Raw genomic sequence first — 18,804 nt, 5'->3', positions numbered from 1 at the left:
CGGGAGGAGGCAATTTAAACTGACGAAAGTGAGGGAGGCAAAAAAAAAAAAAAAAACAACAGCAAAAAAAAAAGAATAACACAATCGGAGGGTGGGGACAAAACAGAAATTTGAGAAGGAAAAAGAGAGAGGGGAGGAAAAGGAAAAGAAGAGCAAAATGGCATCTTTTTATTTGATTTGTTGGTTCCCCTACCCCTAACCGTTTACGCGGTGGTACGGTTGGCGGGGGGGAATGGAGGAGGGATGATCATAGAGAAAAACACCTGTTTTGATTTGTGCATTTACGATTGTGTGCCTTTAGTGCCTTTTTTCTTTTTTTTCTCGACCAAAAAAAAAAAAAAAAAGGAATATATATCTTTATATAGAAGAAAAAGATTGCCCTCCAATCCCTGTTTTTTTTTTTTTTTTTTAATGTTTAATTTTTGTCCTCTTCATCTATTACGGGGCCATGATATATCTAAAGATATGACTATCTCTCCTTCTTATTTATATTTTAAACAGGACGCATACACAGTTGTGAGGCGTCGGATTTGGTGGCTCTTCACACACCGCACATAATGACCATCGCAACATCTGAGTCGCAGGCCGTGGATTTTTGCGTGTGACGTGCCACTGGTCTTCTCGGAACGGATGGATGAATAGGGGGAGGAGATGGAAGGAAGGAAGGAAGGAGCGAGAATGGGTTTTTGGGATTGTCGCCTCCACCTTGGTATTGGCTGTTGTTGCTTCTACTTTATAAATATATATCCGTTAAGTGATCTTTTTTTTTCTTTTTTTTGTTTGGCTTTCCCGTGGGTTTGCTGTGCCATGTAGGTCCCTATTGGTGGGGCGCGCTGATACTTTATTTTTATTTTTGGCACGAAACGGTTTGTTGTGATGGGGGCTGAAGCTCAGGAAGGGAATTCGGTGCGGCTTAAGAGGGCGCGAGAGGATTTCGACTGCGACAAGGGCGTAGTCGACGATTTGGCGTTGGAGGATATTTTTGCCGGGCCGACCAGCATGGCAAAGGTGTTTTTGAAAGCCTCTTTTGATCCTTATGTGAACTATGAGTCGGTGTGGCCTCGTCCCCTTCCTGGTGTGAGGGAAATTGTGCCGTATGCCGCGGTTGCCGACACGCTGGCCGATATCAGTGCCGAGAGCTCCCGACTAGAGTGTATTAAATGCCTTACGAATCTTTTTCTTGCCGTAATTCAGCGTAGCCCATCGGACCTGGTCTCCGTTATTTACCTCGTTATCAATAAGCAGGGTCCTGCACACGAAGGCATTGAGCTTGGAGTGGGTGATGCATTGCTGGTGAAGGTCATTGCAGAGTGCTGTGGTGTCACGGAGGCTTACATCAAGGATGCATATAGACAAACAGGTGATTTGGCGGAAGTGGCTCAAAACAAGAAACGTCAACAATCCACTCTCGTTAAGCCCAAGCGTCTTTCGGCAGCTGACGTGTTTAAGGCGTTGCGTGACATTGCTCTTATGAGCGGGAAGGAGGCCTCTCGACGACGTGCCGATGTGATGAAGAGACTTCTTCGTGACGCGGTTGGACCGGAGGTAAATCTTATCGTACGGGCCTTGCAACAGAAAATGCGTGTTGGGTTGGCTGAATCCTCTGCGCTCGCAGCAATTGGTTACGCCTTTGCATTGCATCATATCGGACTAACGGAGGTTGTGAAGTTCACACCTGAACAGCTACAACGAGAGCTAAATATTGGGTCGGACAATTTTGCACGTATATACCACGAGGTTCCAAGTTTTGAAATTGTTGTTGGGGCCATGCTGAAGCATGGGTTTAATGTGATTGTTCCGTCATCCCCGGAAGGGAGGGCCCACGCAGCGGAACTTTCTATTCGCCCGGGTATTCCAGTGAAGCCGCAACTTGCGCACCCCACAAGTGGGATAAATGCCATATTGGAGCGGTTTCAGGGTAAGGCTTTCACGTCGGAGTACAAATATGATGGTGAACGGGCTCAAATTCACTATTCAAAGGAAAAGGGGTATCAGATCTTCTCGCGCAATGCCGAAACGCACACTGGAAAGTACCCAGATATTATCGCCATGCTTCCTCGTGTTTTTTCAACGGAGGCGGTGGAGTCTTTTATTATAGATTCAGAAGTGGTGGCAGTCAATAAAGAGACGGGAGCTCTGCAGGCATTTCAGGTTCTACAGCATCGAGGACGGAAAAACGTGTCTTTTGAGAGTGTCACAATTCCTGTGTGTGTGTTTGCCTTTGATATTTTGTATTTTAATGGCTCGCCACAAATGACAAAACCGCTGTTGGAACGGCGCCAAGTATTATACTCTTATTTTACCCCTATTCATGCAGCGTTTCAGTTCGCTGAACATTTGGATGGCACAGATGTGGAGGAGATCCAGTCGTTTCTTGACAGGTCAATCAAGGACGGTTGTGAAGGACTTATGGTTAAAACATTAAAGGAAGAGGCGGCGTACACCCCGGCGAAGCGTTCTTACTGCTGGCTAAAACTTAAAAAGGACTACATGGATGGCGTAACGGATACGCTCGATCTTGTGCCCATTGGTGCCTACTATGGTAAAGGAAAGCGGACGGGTGTATTTGGTGGATTCTTGCTTGCCTGTTACAATAGTGACAGCGACGAGTTTCAAAGTATCTGCAAGATTGGTAGTGGATTTCTGGACGAGCAGCTGGAAAGTCTCACGCAAGCTCTTCAGTCATGCGTTCTCATGGAGCAGCCACGGTATTATCGAGCCGAGGAAAAGCCGGATGTCTGGTTAGAGGCCTCAAATGTATGGGAAGTGAAGGCAGCAGACCTTTCTATCTCTCCAGTTCACTTTGCCGCATACGGACTTGTGGATCCATCGAAGGGGATCGCACTCCGGTTTCCGCGCTTTGTGCGTGTGCGAGAGGACAAAAAGGCCAATGAGGCAACCTTTGCTACGCAGATTGCTGCAATGTACACTGCTCAGTCTTTGTCCCGAAAAAATTACGAGGAATACGATGAATAAACATAGAGGGAAGAGACGGATAAGGTATATCTTAAGTAACTGGGATATTAGCTTTGCCGAGGGAAGAGTCTTTTCCCACGTGAGGTGTGGTGTCGCCATTTTTTTCTAATTGTTTTTTTTTTTTTTTTTTTGGTCTGTTATTTACAAATTTACACGTATAAATTAAGCTTTTGTGCTATGAATATTCATTTGAGTTTTTTTCTTCTTTTTTTTCTTGTCGCACACGCAGTACAGTGCGAGGAAGGGGGATAGATTTCTTATGGGAGGGTCATTGCGTGTTTTGAAAGAGCATTTAGCCTGCGATGAGGGTTGGGGACAAACGTTTTGGCTTCGGAGGAGACGTAAGAGACGGCGGGTTTCGAATGTGGGCGATGATTGTGGTGTGACGACGGTGGGTATGGATGAGGAGGGGGAGGAGGATAGGACGATGGTGGACCCTGAGGCTCAAAGTTTATTTCGGTTGCGAGTTGTAGGAACAGACGGTGTTGCGTCGGTTCCGCTCTTTCGCTCCGCTTTGTGCGGCCCTGCTGTTGAGGACACGTATGCTTGCCACTATCACCTGTATCCTTCCGTTTCTCCGGGCGATGCTCACGGCACGGCATTGTGTTGGTCCTTGCGGAGGTCGTCGCTAAAGATCCACGCCCTGATGTGTCTTGGGCGTGTGGCAAACAGCTGCCGCAAGGAAATTGTTTTGTTTTATGATGACATTGGCGTCTTGTTGTCGTACACAACCACACCTTGAAATTAAAACAATGGTTGAGAGGAGAACACAAAATAAAAAAAGGGAGGGTGTGAGGGGAGGAGGTGGAGCGACTAACTTTGTATTTTTTTTTTCTTCTTTTTTTTATATATATGGGTTTAATCTCTGGTGAGGTTGCGTTTTTCTTTGTGGGGAAACGGAAGGAGGAAGGAATTAAGAGAATGGATGACACGACAATTGTGGAGTTAGAGCGAAGACTTGACGAGCTCAAGAAGGTCAAGGTGTTTGACGAGAAAGTGAGGGAAGGCGTTGGTAGCCTCATTGCGTCCATGCCTAATCCAGATGAGGAGAAGGATCCCGAGAAGAAAGTCCGGCTTCTCCTCTTGAGGTGTAAGGCGCTCACACTCTTGCCTACTTACTCCATGGAGGCAGAGCAGGGCTGCGGTGCAGCGCTTAAGCTTTGTCATGACAGACCCGACTTGTGGGTACTCCTCAGCGAGTGCCTTACACGCCGCAAGGCGACTCGAGAAGCGTGTGATGCCCTGGATAATGCCCTGCGCATAGATGATCAAAATATGGACGCCTTGTGTCAGTACAGTAGACTTCTAAGAAGTCTTTCCAGCGATTCCAAACTGACACCGGCGGAACGTCTTCGACACTTAAATGAGTCCGTGTCATGTGCTAAGGCAGCAGCAGCTGCCTGCCCCACAAGTACAGATGGTTGGCACTGTTATTCGATTGCGTTACTTTCAAAGGCCCTTTCAAACGGTGTTGAGATTGCTGGGGCGCAAAGGGCTTTGCAGGCTATGCGACAAGCAGCGCTGATTTCTCCAGAGGATCCCGATGTACGGTTTAACAAAGGTGCTATTGAAGGTCTTTTGGGTCATTTTGGTAATGCAGCATGTGACTTCCTTGCTGCGTATGAAGTGGATCAAAAGCGCTTGAAGGGGACGAGGCAAATGCTGGAAAATCACCTCACTGTTCTCCGACGTGCCGAGTCGCAGATAAAGACTTCACGCCAGACTGGAAAACGACCTTTTGCATCACTGCTGGCCAAGTTGCCTTCATTTCCTGATGCTGTAACGATAAACGCCATTTTAAATGGATCCGTCACGTCTCCGTGTCACGTAACAGTTGGGGTGGTTGACATTCTGAGTGAAAATTCAATGGAACCTTTGGTTGTGCTCGCAGCAGAAAAATCAGGTGAGTTCCTCCTTTTACTATTTTATGGGTTAGTGCGAGGAGCTATAAAGGTTAACAATTCAATTATTTCTTTGTCGTTTCCGGAATGTACTCCTGTTCGTGTCATGCACGAGGTGCCAGATATCCCTTTTTTGGAAGCTAGGGCTCACAAATCGACGTATACGCAGATCTTCGTTGATTTAAAAACGACACTTCTCAATGGAGAGCCAATTCCATCGCGTATGCTTGTTTCTCCCAAGCTTTCTTCGCGACTTTTTGTGTGATCTTTCTCTGTGTGTGGGTGATTCGCCATGGCATAGCCCTGTAAGAGGGTGAGGTTTGGATGCGTCCCGTTTTCTTTATCTTTTTTTTTTTTCTTTTGTGTGTGTAATGTATGACCGTGTCCATCTATGTTGGATTTGAGCGAATGGTATTGGCTTTGTGTTTTGCAACCATCAATTACATCCCATTATTATTATTATTATTATTTTGAGGCATATATATATATACATACATATAGTCTTTTTTTTTGGTGTGTATCAATAGGGTTAATATTGGTGATCGCACTTTGATGGCGCGTCGCCTACGTGTGCGTTTTACTGCAAAAGACGGTTACGGCTGTGGACGATGCAGTGCGTATCTTTGTGATACCGGCGATGTCATCTCCCGCACCTTTCATGGCAAGCATGGAAAGGCCTATCTGGTGAGCCGCTGCTTTAATTACTACTTTGGCCCCCAGGAGGAGAAGGAACTGATAACGGGTGCCCATATTGTGCGGGATGTCTTTTGTTCCTGCTGCGATCGCTATATTGGCTGGACGTACGATTTTGCTCACGTGGAGAAGGAGCGGTACAAGGTAAATCGTTTTGTGCTGGAGCGTCAGCTCTTGCGAGCCATCAAAGCAGACGCAACAACCGGGTTGTCTGCCCCAAGTGACCAAAACTAGTAGTTGTGGATGGCCTTGATGCAGCGTGCGCTTTCGTTGTCATTATTATTACTATTTTAATGGAAGCGTGCCGCTTTACTTCTATTTTTATAGTTGAGATTCTGACTACCCGATTATTGCCCTGCTTATGTTGGTGATATGTTTGCTTAGTTCAGTACGCGGGGACTTGGTCTTTTTCTGCAGAAGCCCCCAAAGAGAGTCTCCCTCTGTGTTCATGGCGTTTGTGTGCCATTCATTTCAGGGCGTGCCCTCAAACTCTTCTTCCCTTCTCATGCCACTACTCTTCTTTTTTTACTTTTTTTTTTTTCTTCTGCGTATGCACGTTTATTGTCGAATACATTTTTTTTTTTTTTTAGAGAAGAGGAGGGGAGCAACGCTGCGTTCCCGTCGGGTTATGTCGAAGGTGTCGCTGAGAAAAGAGGACGGCAAAAGTGTTCTTAACGGAACTTTGATTGGAGGACGTTTTCGCCTTATTGAAAGGTTGGGCGGAGGCTCTTTTGGTGAAGTATACACGGGCGTGCACGTCCATAGTGGCACACATGTTGCTGTCAAGATTGAGGCGCCAAGGAAGCACAGCCGTGCCATGTTAGAGTACCGAATATACAGCGAATTCAATGAATGTGCGGTGGCTGTGGGCTTCCCTCAGGTGTACTTTGGAGGTCGGGTGGGGGGTTACAATGTGATCGTGATGGATTTACTGGGGCCCAACCTCGAGCAACTGTTTAGCATCTGTGGCCGGGATTTTGGGGTAAAGACGGTCTGCATGATAGGCATACAGATCATCCAGAGAATTCAGTGTATGCACTCCATGAGTTATATTCATCGAGATATCAAACCTGAAAATTTTGTCATGGGTGTGGGGGGACATTCGCAAACTGTGTATGTCATTGACATGGGCCTGTCGAAGCGTTACCGGGACTCTTTCACGATGCGACACATTCCGTGGGAGGACAACAAGTCGCTTACTGGCACGGCTCGCTACGTGAGTATCAACGCTCATCGGGGCATTCAACAGAGTCGCAGGGATGACTTGGAATCAGTAGCGTACCTTCTTTTTTATTTTCTTCGGGGAAGTCTGCCATGGCAAGGACTGAAATCTCAACCGAATGATTACCGTTATACGCGTATTTGCGATATGAAAGCGAAGACGTCCTCGGAGACTCTTGCCGATGGGCACCCCAAAGAGTTTGCAAAACTTTTGGATTATGTGCGTGCCTTGAAGTTTGAGGAAACTCCGAATTACTCGTTTTGTCTGCAGTTGCTGAATGATGTGCTTACTTCGCGTGGTGAGACGTATGACTATCAGTATTCGTGGTTGGCGAAGTTAGACCCACGGTGGGCAGAGAAAACGAATGACGTAGAGTCAATGGAAGAAGAATTTCTTGACGTCAACGCGTCATCCATGGCGCGGTATTACCACCGGCCATCATCCGCAAATGCATCACAGTATCAAACCATGACCGACGAGGAATTTGATAGGCCTTTTGGACAAAAGGGGGCGGACAATTCATGGAGGTTGTGCGATTTGTACAATATAGACCTCTCTTTTTAGTTGTCATTGATATTATTATTTATTTCTTATTTTTATCTCTCAGTATATATATATATTCTTTGCAAGGAGCATAGTGTCACCTGAAAAATGGGTTTGATGATATTTGTTTTACCATTGTTATGTTTCTATCTTTTTAAAGTGGACTTTTTTTTTTTCCTTCAGAGCCCTAGTTGATTGAAATGACGGAGCGATACCGCATTTCTTCTACCCATCAATGGCATATCACAACTTTTTTTGTCTTGCTGCTAATTCTATTTGATTTTTCTTCCTTTTTTTTTGGGGGGGGGGGGGGTGTTTAGCAGCCGAGCGTCGGTAGGTTTGTTTGGAAATTCAGAACTTTGAAAATGACCGCCACCTGGAGCCCTCAGCTTGTTGAAGAACTGCTTTTCCGGCAGTACATCAAGGGCGAGGATGTGTCCATGCTACTTCCTCCTCCTCCGGCCTTAGCGGTCGATCAATACATGGAGAAGTATGAACAAAGCACCAAGATGATGTCTTCCTATGTTCGCAACGGACTGACAGCGACTCTGACGTCGCAAAATGTCAATACGGCGTCGAGGATTTATGGCGCCACACCGGTGAAGGGGCACGCGTCGTTCTCTCGGGCGGCTAATGCACCTTTAACTGCTACAGATTCTTCCGTAGATCCCAGAGCGCAGTTGAAGTGCACTCCCAGTGCAAAGGAACTCCCTTCCTCTGTGCTTGACTCACCCGTTCCAGCTGCAGCCAACGCTGCGGCAAGACAAGCAAATGCTTCCCCGTCTGCTTATGTGAGGAGAAATCGAGTGGAATGGCCCTCATCAGTGCCCAGCAACGCATCCCTCAAGAGCTCAAGCCGCTCAAAAGTGGCGCATTTGACGGCAAAGCGTGTGGCCGCTCAAGAAACTGTTGATCCTGATCTTGTCTTTGCCCAGAACCCTGGGGAGCTTCCCCTGCATGCGATATTTGCAAGCTTTCCCAAAGCTCTAGACTCTCTTGCAGCCATTCGTGGCGCCAGTGGGGACTGGCGGAACGACACTTTTAACACAGAAGAGGAAAGTCAATACAAACGGGACTTGGGCTTTGTGCATTTGGGACCCAGCCAGTGCCTCCTCAGTAGATCTAATCTTTTACACAAGTAAAGGTGCACATCGCTCAACCCTTCTCGCTTTCAGCACTTCTTTTTGGTATTTTTTTTGGAGTGCTACTTATTAGATAATTAGAATAAATTTTCTTTTTGCCGTTTGTTCTTTTGTTTGTTATTTGACACGCATGTTTTTGTTCATCTCCCCCTGGAAGGCACCGAATTCCTTTTTTTTTCCAGCGGAAAAAAGAAATTTACCCAAACATACACACGCAAAAAACAACAACAACAATAATAATAATAAACGAGGAAAAAAAAATAAAGGATGTGAGAGTGGCTCTTGAATTTCCGTGTCTATACGCATATTCTTGCTTTAGTTATTCTTTTTTTAAATTTTCTGATGCACGGACACATACTTATTTACGCATGTCTACAGAGTTGGAGTTAGCTTTTTTTTGTTTTGTTTTTTTTAGGGTGCTTGTTTGATGAAATATCCGCCAGGGACTCTTGTGTGGATTAACTGCGATGACGGGGAGTGGTGGCCTGCTGTTGTGCGGGAGACGGACAAGGAATTGCTTCTTGTGGTTGGAGGAGGATATGATATGTGTGTTGAGTTCTACCATGACCCTGGAAACCTATATCCAGTGGAGTCAGGAAGCACCGGTGTCCGTATGTTTCATAGGGCCGAGGATGAACGCGATACGGCCGAAAAGAACTTCTTTTGCGTAACTGCGACACACGAAGCTGTACAAAGGGCGTTGCTAGATAGCACCCGTTGTGAGGTACCAACGGTAGAGCCCCCGCCTTATACTCCAGAGGAGCTGCGGTGCATGTCTGCTCTCCTTAAGTCGGTCAATCATACTACTGCATCTCATCTAAGGAAGACTCTTTTATCGCAAGATGGAATTGATTTTTCTTCGCGAGGCGTAAGGAAACTGATGACTGAAAGGGAACCAAAACGCCGAAAAAGACCGACACGATCGCTGGAGGAAATTGTGCCGCCATCCCATGTTGTAAAGGTGATTCATGAAGTCGATTCCAACCCTAGACCAACCGAATTGTTGGTGGTGCCTCAGGCAAGTAGGCCGCAATGGACATTTCAGGAAGCTTTTGACTCTTCTGCTTTGGATATAGTGCGAAAGGAAGTTTTTGAAAACAAGGAGCGGTTTGTGCTCTCACCATTGTACCGTTATTTGGATCTTTTAGGGGCCGTGTCTGTGGATGGCGTACCTGTGGAGACGACTCTGCCATCGCCGATTGCATTACATGAGGTCCCCAGAAGGGGGTCTGTTGGCTTCTCGGCGCGTGCTACTCGTTCCTCTTTCAGCCTCTTTATTTGAGCATACTATTGGGTGGATGGTTCCTTTTGAGTACGAGGGCGCTACCATAGCTATGAAGCTTTTTGTGAATGGAGCTGTTGTAGAGACTCCATGTAATTGTTCGTTGCCTTCGGGAAAGGAAGCCGTGGCTGTAAAAACTGTTGCCGGGGCTGATATAACCAAACACGTTTTACACAAGGAACTTTTTTCCCTTGCAGTTGGTTTTACTGGGGTCATTGAGGACATTGCTCTTTGGAAGGGTGTTATAGCTGCCGTGTATGTAGATCGTATCGATATGGATGCACTGGTTGACAGGGTTGTGTTGAACTATAAGATGCCTCCTCGTCGCAAGCGCCGCGATGATGTCGTTGGTGTGCAGGTGAAGATCAACTGTCCTATTACGACACTTCCGTTAAGCATCCCTGTACGAGGTTATTTATGTGAACACATGCAATGCGTGGAATTGCGCTCTCTCCTCATGCAGTGTGCTCGTACCAATGTGTGGAATTGTCCACTTTGCTGGGCGCCTACAACACCGGATACAATCGTGGTTAACTACAGATTGAAGGAATGGTTGGAAACACATCAATCCCAGCTGGAAAAAGTGGATTTTGTTCTCGAGACACCAGCAGGAGTGCCTCTTCGCCCTATTTGGAAGCGAGAAATTTTTAGGAATGTTGCTGACGTCATTGCTCTTGAATAATGGGGACTGGTGTTTATTCCTTTTTTTTTTCTTTTTTCTTTTTGCTTGAAATTGAAGATGCGAGTAAAATGAAAACTTATTGTCATTTTTTTTTTTTTTAGATGTTTGTTGTGTGATGCCGAACAACGTAGTCTTTTCGCCGCGACGTTTCTAGTGGCGATCGTTTGTTCATTTATCTCTTGATCATAACTGACTTTTTTTTTTTTTGTTGTTGTTGACCGACTTACTTCTCCAATCCATTTCTTTTGTCTGGCGTAGTTCATGTGCTTGGGGTTTGATGGATGATCTCATTCGCTCAGAAGCGGACTGCAGAAGGCATATCGTTGCGGCCGAAAGCAGCACTGTTCGGGCCCATTTGCTCTTTTTTTCTCGGTTCATGGGAGTCCTCATGGGGGAGATGAAGGGAAATCACTACATTACTTTATTCCACTTCTTGTGGGGATGTTTTTCACTCCTGCGTTTTTATTTGTTTTTCCTTGAACGCAAAAAGTCCATGGTGGCAGAGTTTGCTGATGCGATGCGCAATGACAGGGGTACAGAGGCCGTGAGGGGAGGCGTTGTGGGTTCACCCTGCGGATGCTTGATGGCCCAATCTGAGGAGAGGGCAATTGCAGGAGTGAGGCGGAAAGACCCATGCCATATACTTTTTCAAGAGTGCGTCCCGATTCGTATTCAGCTGTTGGCCAACTTTGCTTTGAAAGTTGCCCGAATACAGAAGGGGCTGATTTTTGCACTTCAATCTGAGCGATGTAGGGGTTACGAGGATTTGTTCACTTCCGCCTTTGCTGACATTGCCCCGCGGGGGCGAAGTGGGGCCCCAGAGGAAAAATATGGGCTTGTCCTTAGCGATGTTCGTTTGCTGCATCGTGGCAGGCACAAAATGAGGGAACGCTGCTATCAGGTACGCGTCATTCAGTCACTGGCCCCTGCCTTTCCCCAGGTACATACTGGGGATGTCATTCTCTCTATTAATGGAAGGTCGGTGGCCACAGTCGAGGGCGTCCGATTGGAGTTGTGGGAACACCCAAAGAAAGTACAACTTCTTCTTTTGCGGGAAGCGAGAGTATTTTCAGTTAGCTTTGCTCTATAGTTGGATTATTACCGTTCTGCAGCAATTTGTTTTAAGAATGACAATTATTTTTTATTTATATAGTAATGCTACTACTATTGCTAATAATAATAATTATTATTAATTATAGATAGGGACACAATTAACTGGAACTTTCTGCGAAATTATTTTGTATTGCATGTTTTTTTTTTTTTTTTTTTTAATACGGTAGTAGCAGCAGCAAGATTTCTTCTTTCTTATATATATAAATTTTACCGGCAATATGTCTGTTCGCCAAATTCTTTTTTCCTCTGAACACGTGAGTGAGGGCCATCCTGACAAGCTTTGTGACCAAGTGTCGGACGCTGTGCTGGATGCATGCCTTGCATCGGATCCTCTTTCAAGGGTGGCTTGTGAAACGTGCTCCAAGACAGGCATGATCATGATTTTTGGTGAAATAACCACAAATGCGGTGCTCGACTATCAGAAGGTGGTCCGCGATGCGGTGAAGGAGATTGGTTTTGATGATGGCGAGAAGGGGTTGGACTATCGTTCGTGCAACCTTCTGATTGCCATTGAGCACCAGTCTCCAGAGATCCTCCAGAGCCTTGGGGACTTTGACGGCGAGGGACTTGGTGCTGGTGATCAGGGCATGATGTTTGGCTACGCAACTGACGAGACGGAGACATTTATGCCACTCACATACGAGTTGTCACGCGGACTTGCTGTAAAGTATAGCGAACTACGCCGTAATGGGACACTACCGTGGGCTCGTCCGGACGCGAAGACGCAGGTCACTGTACAGTATGAGTACGACTCACGTGAAGGAAGACAGCTGCTGACTCCTAAGCGTGTGGCTGTTGTTCTTATCTCGGCCCAACACGATGCTGATGTGAAAAACGAGACACTCCGCAAGGACCTCATGGAAAAGGTCATCAAGGCCGTGATCCCTGCCCACATGCTTGATGCCGATACAAAGTACCACTTGAATCCTTCTGGCCGATTTGTAATTGGCGGCCCACACGGTGATGCTGGCCTTACTGGCCGCAAAATCATTGTTGATACCTACGGCGGTTGGGGCGCCCATGGGGGTGGCGCCTTCTCTGGCAAGGACCCTTCAAAGGTGGACCGTTCGGCGGCCTACGCGGCCCGCTGGATCGCCAAGTCGCTTGTCGCCGGGGGTCTTGCACGTCGTTGTCTCGTTCAACTGGCGTACGCTATTGGTGTTGCAGAACCGCTGAACATTCACATTGAAACCTATGGCACCGGCAAGTATGATGATGGACGCATCCTGGAGATCGTGACGAAGAATTTCAGGCTTCGCCCGTACGATATTATAAAGGAACTAGATCTTCGTCGGCCCATATATCACATGACCTCACGCTTTGGCCACTTTGGACGCGAAGACAAGAGTGGCAGGGGTGGATTTACCTGGGAGATCCCCAAGAAGCTCGATGAGTCGTGCTAAGCGAGAAGGGTAGAAGCGTCGTGTAATGTGTGAAGTCTCCCATTTTTTTTCCTTGACGATTTGTTGGTGGCCTGCGCTTCCATTTTTTTTTTTTTCCTTTTTTTCTTATGGTGAATGTTGCGTGGTAACAGGCATTTCCCATCTAAATAATTTAACAGAATTAATTAATTAAGGAAAAAAAAAACAAAAAACAAAAAAAACTATTTCTTCATTAAGTTTGATATAAACATACGATCTGTGTTAAGACGTTTGGGTTGACACGGAGGCCTTGGCTCATGTTGGATTTTCAGCTTCTTTTCCCTGCGGCGGGTGGGGCTCTGAATGGTCCCGTGTCTTTTTTTTTTGGCTTTAATGTATTTTTTTTTTTTATTATTGTTGAATGTTAGGAGTTTTGAGCAATAGTGGGTACCAATGCTCGTGTCTTGTATTAGGCGGCAAGCTGACCGTCGTACTCGTCATCACATGATGCTTGACGGCCAGATCAACCCTCGTGAGTGGATGAACTGGCATCCGAAGGAGTACCAGCCGTGGTATTTTGATCGCCATAAGTTTCTTTATGAGCGGCAACAATACGCACACTTTCACCACCTTCTTTGTCATCAGGTCTTTCTTAAAGATATGCTTCATTTGGTGCAGCACCCAGAACCTTATACGCACATTGTCGATTGTAGGACTTCGCCGCTAAAGATGCATCGTTGGGTTCCTCACAGTTGGTGGCTACCAAGGGATGAAGTTGAGTATGCTCTTCAACTTACCCCAGACGAGTTTGCTGACATGTATGGGTTTCATAAACCACGTAAGTCAGACGATGTTATTCTTGTTTCCCACAACGGCCTTTACTCTGAACAGGCCGGTTGGGAATGGAAGAAACAGTTTTACCAGCACGTTTACAATTACCGTGGCGGGACAAATGAACTGTTTGGGGAGCAATACAATGACGTAGCGTTGAAGGATTCTCTTCCGCCTTGGAAGGGGCCGTTTCCGCAAAGTGGTATTTTTGTGGATAAATGGAGTAAACGGAAGGTCTTGACGCGAACAGGACCGTTTGACCGTCAGTACGAGATGCAGGACTTTGCACTTCCAGATCTTGAGCTGGAGAGGCCTCGGCATCCGGAGGAGGGTCCCCGGCAAAACATGCCGTATGGACTCCAGTAAATTGAAGAATTGGGTGTTTGAGTTGTGATTTTTTTTTTTCCTTTTTAAACAACAACAAAAATCGCTTTCCGGTAGCCGTCCTGGTGTGTGCTCTATTGGGTTCTGTTTCCGCTTTCTGTCGTAGGGGATGTTGACGAGGTTCAGCATGGCAGGTGGCAATGGGGGAAATCGATTGCTGTCGGGACCGCATCTGAGGATGTGCAGTGCCACAAAGTTTGGCGACTCACTCAAGGAGTCACTGAGACGTTCTGCGAACGACGACCAACAAACTTTTGAAAAACGCCCAAGTCGCAGACGATACTCGGCAGCTAACACAACAGGACGATCAAAGAATATCCGCGGCATCATTTCCTTGCTCAAGTCACTTCCCAAAACGGAGAAGGCTGCGATATTTGACGGTTTACACCCTCGTGATAAACTTGATGTATTACGAGTTCTTGGCCGGCGTTCTGCGCGACGTGCCGCTGGGCTTCCCACTTATAGAAGCCGTATCTTTGAGAGAAGTTACTTATTTAGGGAAGAGGATCTATGCGAGCAAAGTACACTTGGCCGTGGTCCCGGTGGTCAGGCGACAAACCGACGAATGCAAACTGCTATAGTGAAGCACGAGCCAAGTGGAATCGTTGTAAAGTTTAGCAAGTTTCCTTCCTACTGGCTTAACCGGAAAGCGGCGCGGGAGATCCTTAATTTGCGCCTGGAGGAGCATCTTTTGGGTCCGGGATCGAGAATCGCCCGCATCAGACGACGAGAGGTGAGGCGACGACTGCAGCAAATTCAAACGAGAGAGAAAATGGTGGAGAAGGGTAACATTAGGGCAGCTAAGATGTCTCAGCAGCGTGAATTCCACAAGGTTCTTACAAATGTGCTGCCTTTTCCTCCAACTGTGCTGCTGCAATTTGGCCATGGTTATGTTGATAGCACCCTCTTCATGTCAAACCTTTTTGAAGGTGAATGCAACCGATGGTGGCCTTTGCTTGTCGTGGCGTTTAAGCATTTGAACGGTGATGTTTCCCAAGAAGAGGGTTGCAATAGGGAGGACACAAGCGAGGATGGCAAATTTAAGGTACCGGAGTTGTTTCTTTATGTATTTCCAGCCGTTCTTTTTTCCTCACGACCTCCAACATCTGTTGAAAAGTATGAGTGGAGTGAGGTACAAAAATGTGCTAATGACGAGGCCGCCTTGCAGAATGTGATTCGTGGACTTCGTTGCTTTGTTGAGCTTTTTGGTTTACACTTGCAGGACAGGCTCTCACCCAGTGGTGACGGTCAGAGTGCCTTTGTGCTTGTTAGGGACGGTACAAATTGGCTTGAATTTAGGGGGCGTATGGTAGCGTCCGATGAGAGGATGACACCTTTGGCCCTCACATGCTTTTCGCATTTGGTACTAAGTCTTACGCAACTGCGGTGCAAACGGGAGACCAATGCTGTCTTGGCATTTTTTCGCCATGAGGCGAAGACCGGCTTGAGGGGCCAATGGGCAGCGCACGGCTGGAGAAGGATGCGTCACGTGATAAAGCGTTATGAGTCGCTTCAACAACAGCAGCAAAGCGACCAAAAATGTAAGGTTGAAAAGAGGTTTCTTGTTTGAAATGGATGGATATTATTTTTTGTCTCTTCCTTTTGCTGTTTTTCTTTTCCTCTTTTCCCCCTTTCCTTTTTTCTTTTTTTCTAGCTTCTTTGTTGTTGTTGTTGGCATTTTCCAAGTTGGTTTTTGACTTGCACACCATTAATTTTTTCTTCACTTTTTTTTTATTTTATTTTTATTTTGGCTTTTAGTTGTGCTGATTTATTTTTTACTTATTTTAAAGAACTGCGATATATCATTGCTGCAATGACAGTGATTAGCAACGTTTTGGGGGTGCAGATCCCATATTTGGCCGAGGTCGCCGCTATCATGCTCATAGCGCATGGCTTGGCTTACCTTTTGACAATGTTTTACTTTGCCAGGAAGCATAAGTTTTCCATTCCAGGCCCAAAGTTTGTGACACCACTTCTCGGTGGGCTGGTAATGATGATGAAGGACCCTTACACCTTTTGGGAGAAACAACGCCGCTACTGCCCGAGTGGATACAGTTGGCTGTCGATTCTGAACCAGTTTACTGTCTTCGTCACTCGTGCTGATTTGTGCCACAAAATATTCGCTACCAACAGTGAAAATACGCTAACACTTCAGCTGCACCCCAACGGGAGGATTATACTTGGCGATAACAATATAGCGTTTCAATGCGGTCCACGGCACAAGGCCCTTCGTGCGAGCTTCTTGAATCTTTTTGCGACGAAGGCGCTTTCTTTGTATCTTCCTATCCAGGAACGTCTTATTCGCGAACATTTGGCAGAGTGGGTTAAGAAGTACCCATTTGAGGGCAAACCAGAGGAAATGCGTGGTCACATACGTGAATTGAACTGTAAAACTTCCCAAACGGTCTTTGTCGGTGAGCACCTTCTTGACCCTGAAGAGTTTACTCGTAACTACAACATTATCACGGTGGGATTTCTTTCTCTTCCCTTATATTTTCCCGGAACTGCCCTGTACAAGGCGGTTCAGGCTCGAAAAAAGGTTGTGGATGAACTAAAAGCTGCTGTAATTCGAAGCAAGGCTCGTATGTCTCTTCCAGATGCAGAGGCTCATTGTGTGCTTGATTTCTGGAGTGCGACAATACTGGAGACCTTAAAAGCTTGTGAGGATGAGGGTGTGGATCCACCTCCATTTGCTTCGGATGATGCAATGGCAGAGACCTTACTGGATTTTTTGTTTGCGTCACAGGATGCATCCACCGCCAGTCTCGTCATGATCACCGCCACAATGGCTGATCGGCCTGATGTTTTGGAACGAGTCCGTCAGGAGCAAACGAAATTGTGTGCGGGGGACGAGCCCTTGACATTTGATTTGGTACAGGAAATGACTTTTACCCGACAATGTGTCCTGGAGCAACTTCGTCTTTTTCCACCGGCGCCGATGGTGCCCATGAAGGCCCATTCCGATTTTGTCATTGACGGCCATTACACGGTGCCCAAAGGCAGTCTTATCATACCGTCACTTGTGGGAGCTTGCCGCGAGGGGTTTCCAAATCCCGACGTATACGATCCGGATCGTATGGGGTCTGAACGCCAAGAAGACCGAAAATTTGCTAAGCAATTTATTCCCTTTGGTGTTGGCCCGCATCGATGTGTTGGCTACAATTATGCCATTAACCACCTGACGGTTTATCTGGCACTAGTTGCCCGACTAGCTGAATGGAGGCGAACACGCACTCCAAATTCTGATAAGGTTATTTACCTCCCCACTCTTTACCCGCATGACTGTCTATGCACTTGGAGGCACCGTGAGGGTCTGAAGGCGGGAAAATAGGTTGCTTGACCTGGCGGTTTTATTTTTTATTTTTACCTGATATATATATATATATATATATATATATAACTATGTACGCTTTTTTTTTTGTTCTTCAGCCACATATTTTTTATGGTATTTGAGCTAAATTCGCTGTGGCGGGGCATCATCAAATTCGCAAAATAAGGCAGCAGAAATATGCAGCATTATCTGCAACACAACCTGGCAGTCACTTAAATAGCCTTTTTTCGCCGCCAGTTTGATTGGGTATAGGTGGGTATGTCGGTATTGAAGGCGATCGTTTATATTTGTCTTTTTTTTTTTTTTTTTGTATGAGCGTTGGGCAAACTGTATTGGTGTTGTGAGGGTATTAGGGGCAAAACCAACCAAACTACAGTCTTTTTTCTTGTTTTTACCTTATTTTTGAGGAACTACTTGATCAGGCCTCGTGAAGGCATGTGGTTTGAATTGGTGCTTACTATGTGCAGTGGGTCTTGGAAGAAAACAGGAAAGCCCAAAGGATGGGAGAAAAAGGGAGAGGAGAAAAGCATATTTTCTGAGCGAGGCGACGGGAAAAAGGGGAAAAACGTACTTTTGAAAGCAAAGAAATATTAAGCACAATGATTGGAAACTCTCTGTAAGGATGTGTTTCTCATTGCTGCTGTGTAACATCCCCACTCAGAGCTGCACATTCATGCAGGGATATTCAATTTTGCACACAGACACAAAGTTGTGGTGACTCTTTTCTCTTGTTGTGGTTTCTTTATTCTGAAAAAAAAATTTTTTTGCGCTTTTTTTCCCATTCTTTCAATGAATATTTGGCGTGTTTCCGGTTTTTTGTACAGAGGGAGCAAATGACGACTGAGGTGCCATGCGAGGAGGGGGCGATGACTATGCCTGAAGAGACCATGGAGTCGCACCTTTACCATCTTCGCTACTTTGCCGGACATACGGGGCGCTACGGTAACGAGTTTTTGGAGTTCGACATCCGCGACGATGGAACGCTGAAGTATGGCAACAACAGTCGCTACCGGAATGAGAACATTATCAAGAAGCAGGCTCGGGTGTCTCCCGCAGTGTTGGAGGAGATCAAGCGCGTCATCATCACCTCCGGGGTTCTTGAAAGCGATGATGAGAGGTGGCCGCAACCAGACCGGAACGGGCGGCAGGAGCTAGAGATACACCTGGGAAACACCCACATTTCGTTGGTGACGAACAAAATTACCTCCATAAGCGAAGTAGAGCAAACAGACAACTCTAAAGGACTCGAGACGTTCTATTACTTTGTACGTGACATCAAGTCGTTGGTATTGGCCCTTGTGTCGCTTCATTTCAAAATCAAGGCCTGCTAAAATGTGATATTG

At 46.3% G+C, this 18,804-nt stretch overlaps 12 protein-coding genes and 1 pseudogene across 12 annotated transcripts, besides 16 other annotated features; all 13 read left to right on the top strand.

Moving 5' to 3' along the window:
* Window positions 1–13,868: part of a sequence feature (heterozygous, non-Esmeraldo-like haplotype) that runs on past the window's edge.
* Window positions 40–76: a microsatellite.
* Window positions 113–152: a repeat region.
* Window positions 393–424: a sequence feature (AT_rich).
* On the top strand, window positions 877–2,976 carry Tc00.1047053506945.80 (DNA ligase I, putative; the record flags this gene model as incomplete). Its single annotated transcript, XM_813880.1, has 1 exon — window positions 877–2,976. The coding sequence occupies one exon, from the start codon at window positions 877–879 to the stop codon at window positions 2,974–2,976; it is 2,100 nt and encodes a 699-aa protein (XP_818973.1).
* Window positions 3,075–3,107: a microsatellite.
* Window positions 3,236–3,718, top strand: Tc00.1047053506945.90 (hypothetical protein, conserved; the record flags this gene model as incomplete). The annotated part of the gene is made up of 1 exon (XM_813881.1): window positions 3,236–3,718. The coding sequence occupies one exon, from the start codon at window positions 3,236–3,238 to the stop codon at window positions 3,716–3,718; it is 483 nt and encodes a 160-aa protein (XP_818974.1).
* Window positions 3,829–5,142, top strand: Tc00.1047053506945.100 (hypothetical protein, conserved; the record flags this gene model as incomplete). The annotated part of the gene is made up of 1 exon (XM_813882.1): window positions 3,829–5,142. The coding sequence occupies one exon, from the start codon at window positions 3,829–3,831 to the stop codon at window positions 5,140–5,142; it is 1,314 nt and encodes a 437-aa protein (XP_818975.1).
* Window positions 5,327–5,347: a microsatellite.
* On the top strand, window positions 5,430–5,804 carry Tc00.1047053506945.105 (zinc-binding protein (Yippee), putative; the record flags this gene model as incomplete). The annotated part of the gene is made up of 1 exon (XM_813907.1): window positions 5,430–5,804. One exon carries the CDS (start codon window positions 5,430–5,432, stop codon window positions 5,802–5,804), a length of 375 nt encoding a protein of 124 aa, XP_819000.1.
* Window positions 6,199–7,356, top strand: Tc00.1047053506945.110 (the record flags this gene model as incomplete). The annotated part of the gene is made up of 1 exon (XM_813883.1): window positions 6,199–7,356. The coding sequence occupies one exon, from the start codon at window positions 6,199–6,201 to the stop codon at window positions 7,354–7,356; it is 1,158 nt and encodes a 385-aa protein (XP_818976.1).
* On the top strand, window positions 7,701–8,477 carry Tc00.1047053506945.120 (hypothetical protein, conserved; the record flags this gene model as incomplete). Its single annotated transcript, XM_813884.1, has 1 exon — window positions 7,701–8,477. One exon carries the CDS (start codon window positions 7,701–7,703, stop codon window positions 8,475–8,477), a length of 777 nt encoding a protein of 258 aa, XP_818977.1.
* Window positions 8,903–10,441, top strand: Tc00.1047053506945.140 (annotated as a pseudogene).
* Tc00.1047053506945.150 (uncharacterized protein) lies at window positions 10,719–11,531 on the top strand (the record flags this gene model as incomplete). Its single annotated transcript, XM_813885.1, has 1 exon — window positions 10,719–11,531. The coding sequence occupies one exon, from the start codon at window positions 10,719–10,721 to the stop codon at window positions 11,529–11,531; it is 813 nt and encodes a 270-aa protein (XP_818978.1).
* Window positions 11,613–11,639: a sequence feature (AT_rich).
* Window positions 11,692–11,711: a microsatellite.
* Tc00.1047053506945.160 (S-adenosylmethionine synthetase, putative) lies at window positions 11,773–12,957 on the top strand (the record flags this gene model as incomplete). The annotated part of the gene is made up of 1 exon (XM_813886.1): window positions 11,773–12,957. The coding sequence occupies one exon, from the start codon at window positions 11,773–11,775 to the stop codon at window positions 12,955–12,957; it is 1,185 nt and encodes a 394-aa protein (XP_818979.1).
* On the top strand, window positions 13,369–14,112 carry Tc00.1047053506945.170 (hypothetical protein, conserved; the record flags this gene model as incomplete). Its single annotated transcript, XM_813887.1, has 1 exon — window positions 13,369–14,112. The coding sequence occupies one exon, from the start codon at window positions 13,369–13,371 to the stop codon at window positions 14,110–14,112; it is 744 nt and encodes a 247-aa protein (XP_818980.1).
* Window positions 13,869–14,154: a sequence feature (haploid, non-Esmeraldo-like haplotype).
* Window positions 14,155–16,628: a sequence feature (areas merged during assembly that could not be assigned to a particular haplotype. This can correspond to areas where the two haplotypes were merged or to regions with more than two copies in the genome that were merged during assembly.).
* Window positions 14,240–15,700, top strand: Tc00.1047053506945.180 (hypothetical protein, conserved; the record flags this gene model as incomplete). The annotated part of the gene is made up of 1 exon (XM_813888.1): window positions 14,240–15,700. One exon carries the CDS (start codon window positions 14,240–14,242, stop codon window positions 15,698–15,700), a length of 1,461 nt encoding a protein of 486 aa, XP_818981.1.
* Window positions 15,713–15,916: a sequence feature (T-rich).
* Tc00.1047053506945.190 (cytochrome p450-like protein, putative) lies at window positions 15,944–17,461 on the top strand (the record flags this gene model as incomplete). The annotated part of the gene is made up of 1 exon (XM_813889.1): window positions 15,944–17,461. The coding sequence occupies one exon, from the start codon at window positions 15,944–15,946 to the stop codon at window positions 17,459–17,461; it is 1,518 nt and encodes a 505-aa protein (XP_818982.1).
* Window positions 16,629–17,294: a sequence feature (areas merged during assembly that could not be assigned to a particular haplotype. This can correspond to areas where the two haplotypes were merged or to regions with more than two copies in the genome that were merged during assembly.).
* Window positions 17,295–17,998: a sequence feature (areas merged during assembly that could not be assigned to a particular haplotype. This can correspond to areas where the two haplotypes were merged or to regions with more than two copies in the genome that were merged during assembly.).
* Window positions 17,501–17,529: a microsatellite.
* Window positions 17,999–18,407: a sequence feature (areas merged during assembly that could not be assigned to a particular haplotype. This can correspond to areas where the two haplotypes were merged or to regions with more than two copies in the genome that were merged during assembly.).
* On the top strand, window positions 18,295–18,792 carry Tc00.1047053506945.200 (mago nashi-like protein, putative; the record flags this gene model as incomplete). Its single annotated transcript, XM_813890.1, has 1 exon — window positions 18,295–18,792. The coding sequence occupies one exon, from the start codon at window positions 18,295–18,297 to the stop codon at window positions 18,790–18,792; it is 498 nt and encodes a 165-aa protein (XP_818983.1).
* Window positions 18,408–18,804: part of a sequence feature (haploid, Esmeraldo-like haplotype) that runs on past the window's edge.

This window comes from Trypanosoma cruzi, genomic scaffold (assembly GCF_000209065.1).
Source record: "Trypanosoma cruzi strain CL Brener 1047053517161 genomic scaffold, whole genome shotgun sequence".
In the NCBI taxonomy this organism is placed as follows: domain Eukaryota; phylum Euglenozoa; class Kinetoplastea; order Trypanosomatida; family Trypanosomatidae; genus Trypanosoma; species Trypanosoma cruzi.
The sequence above is the reverse complement of the archived record's forward strand: the minus strand, read 5'-3'. Positions and strand labels throughout refer to the sequence as shown.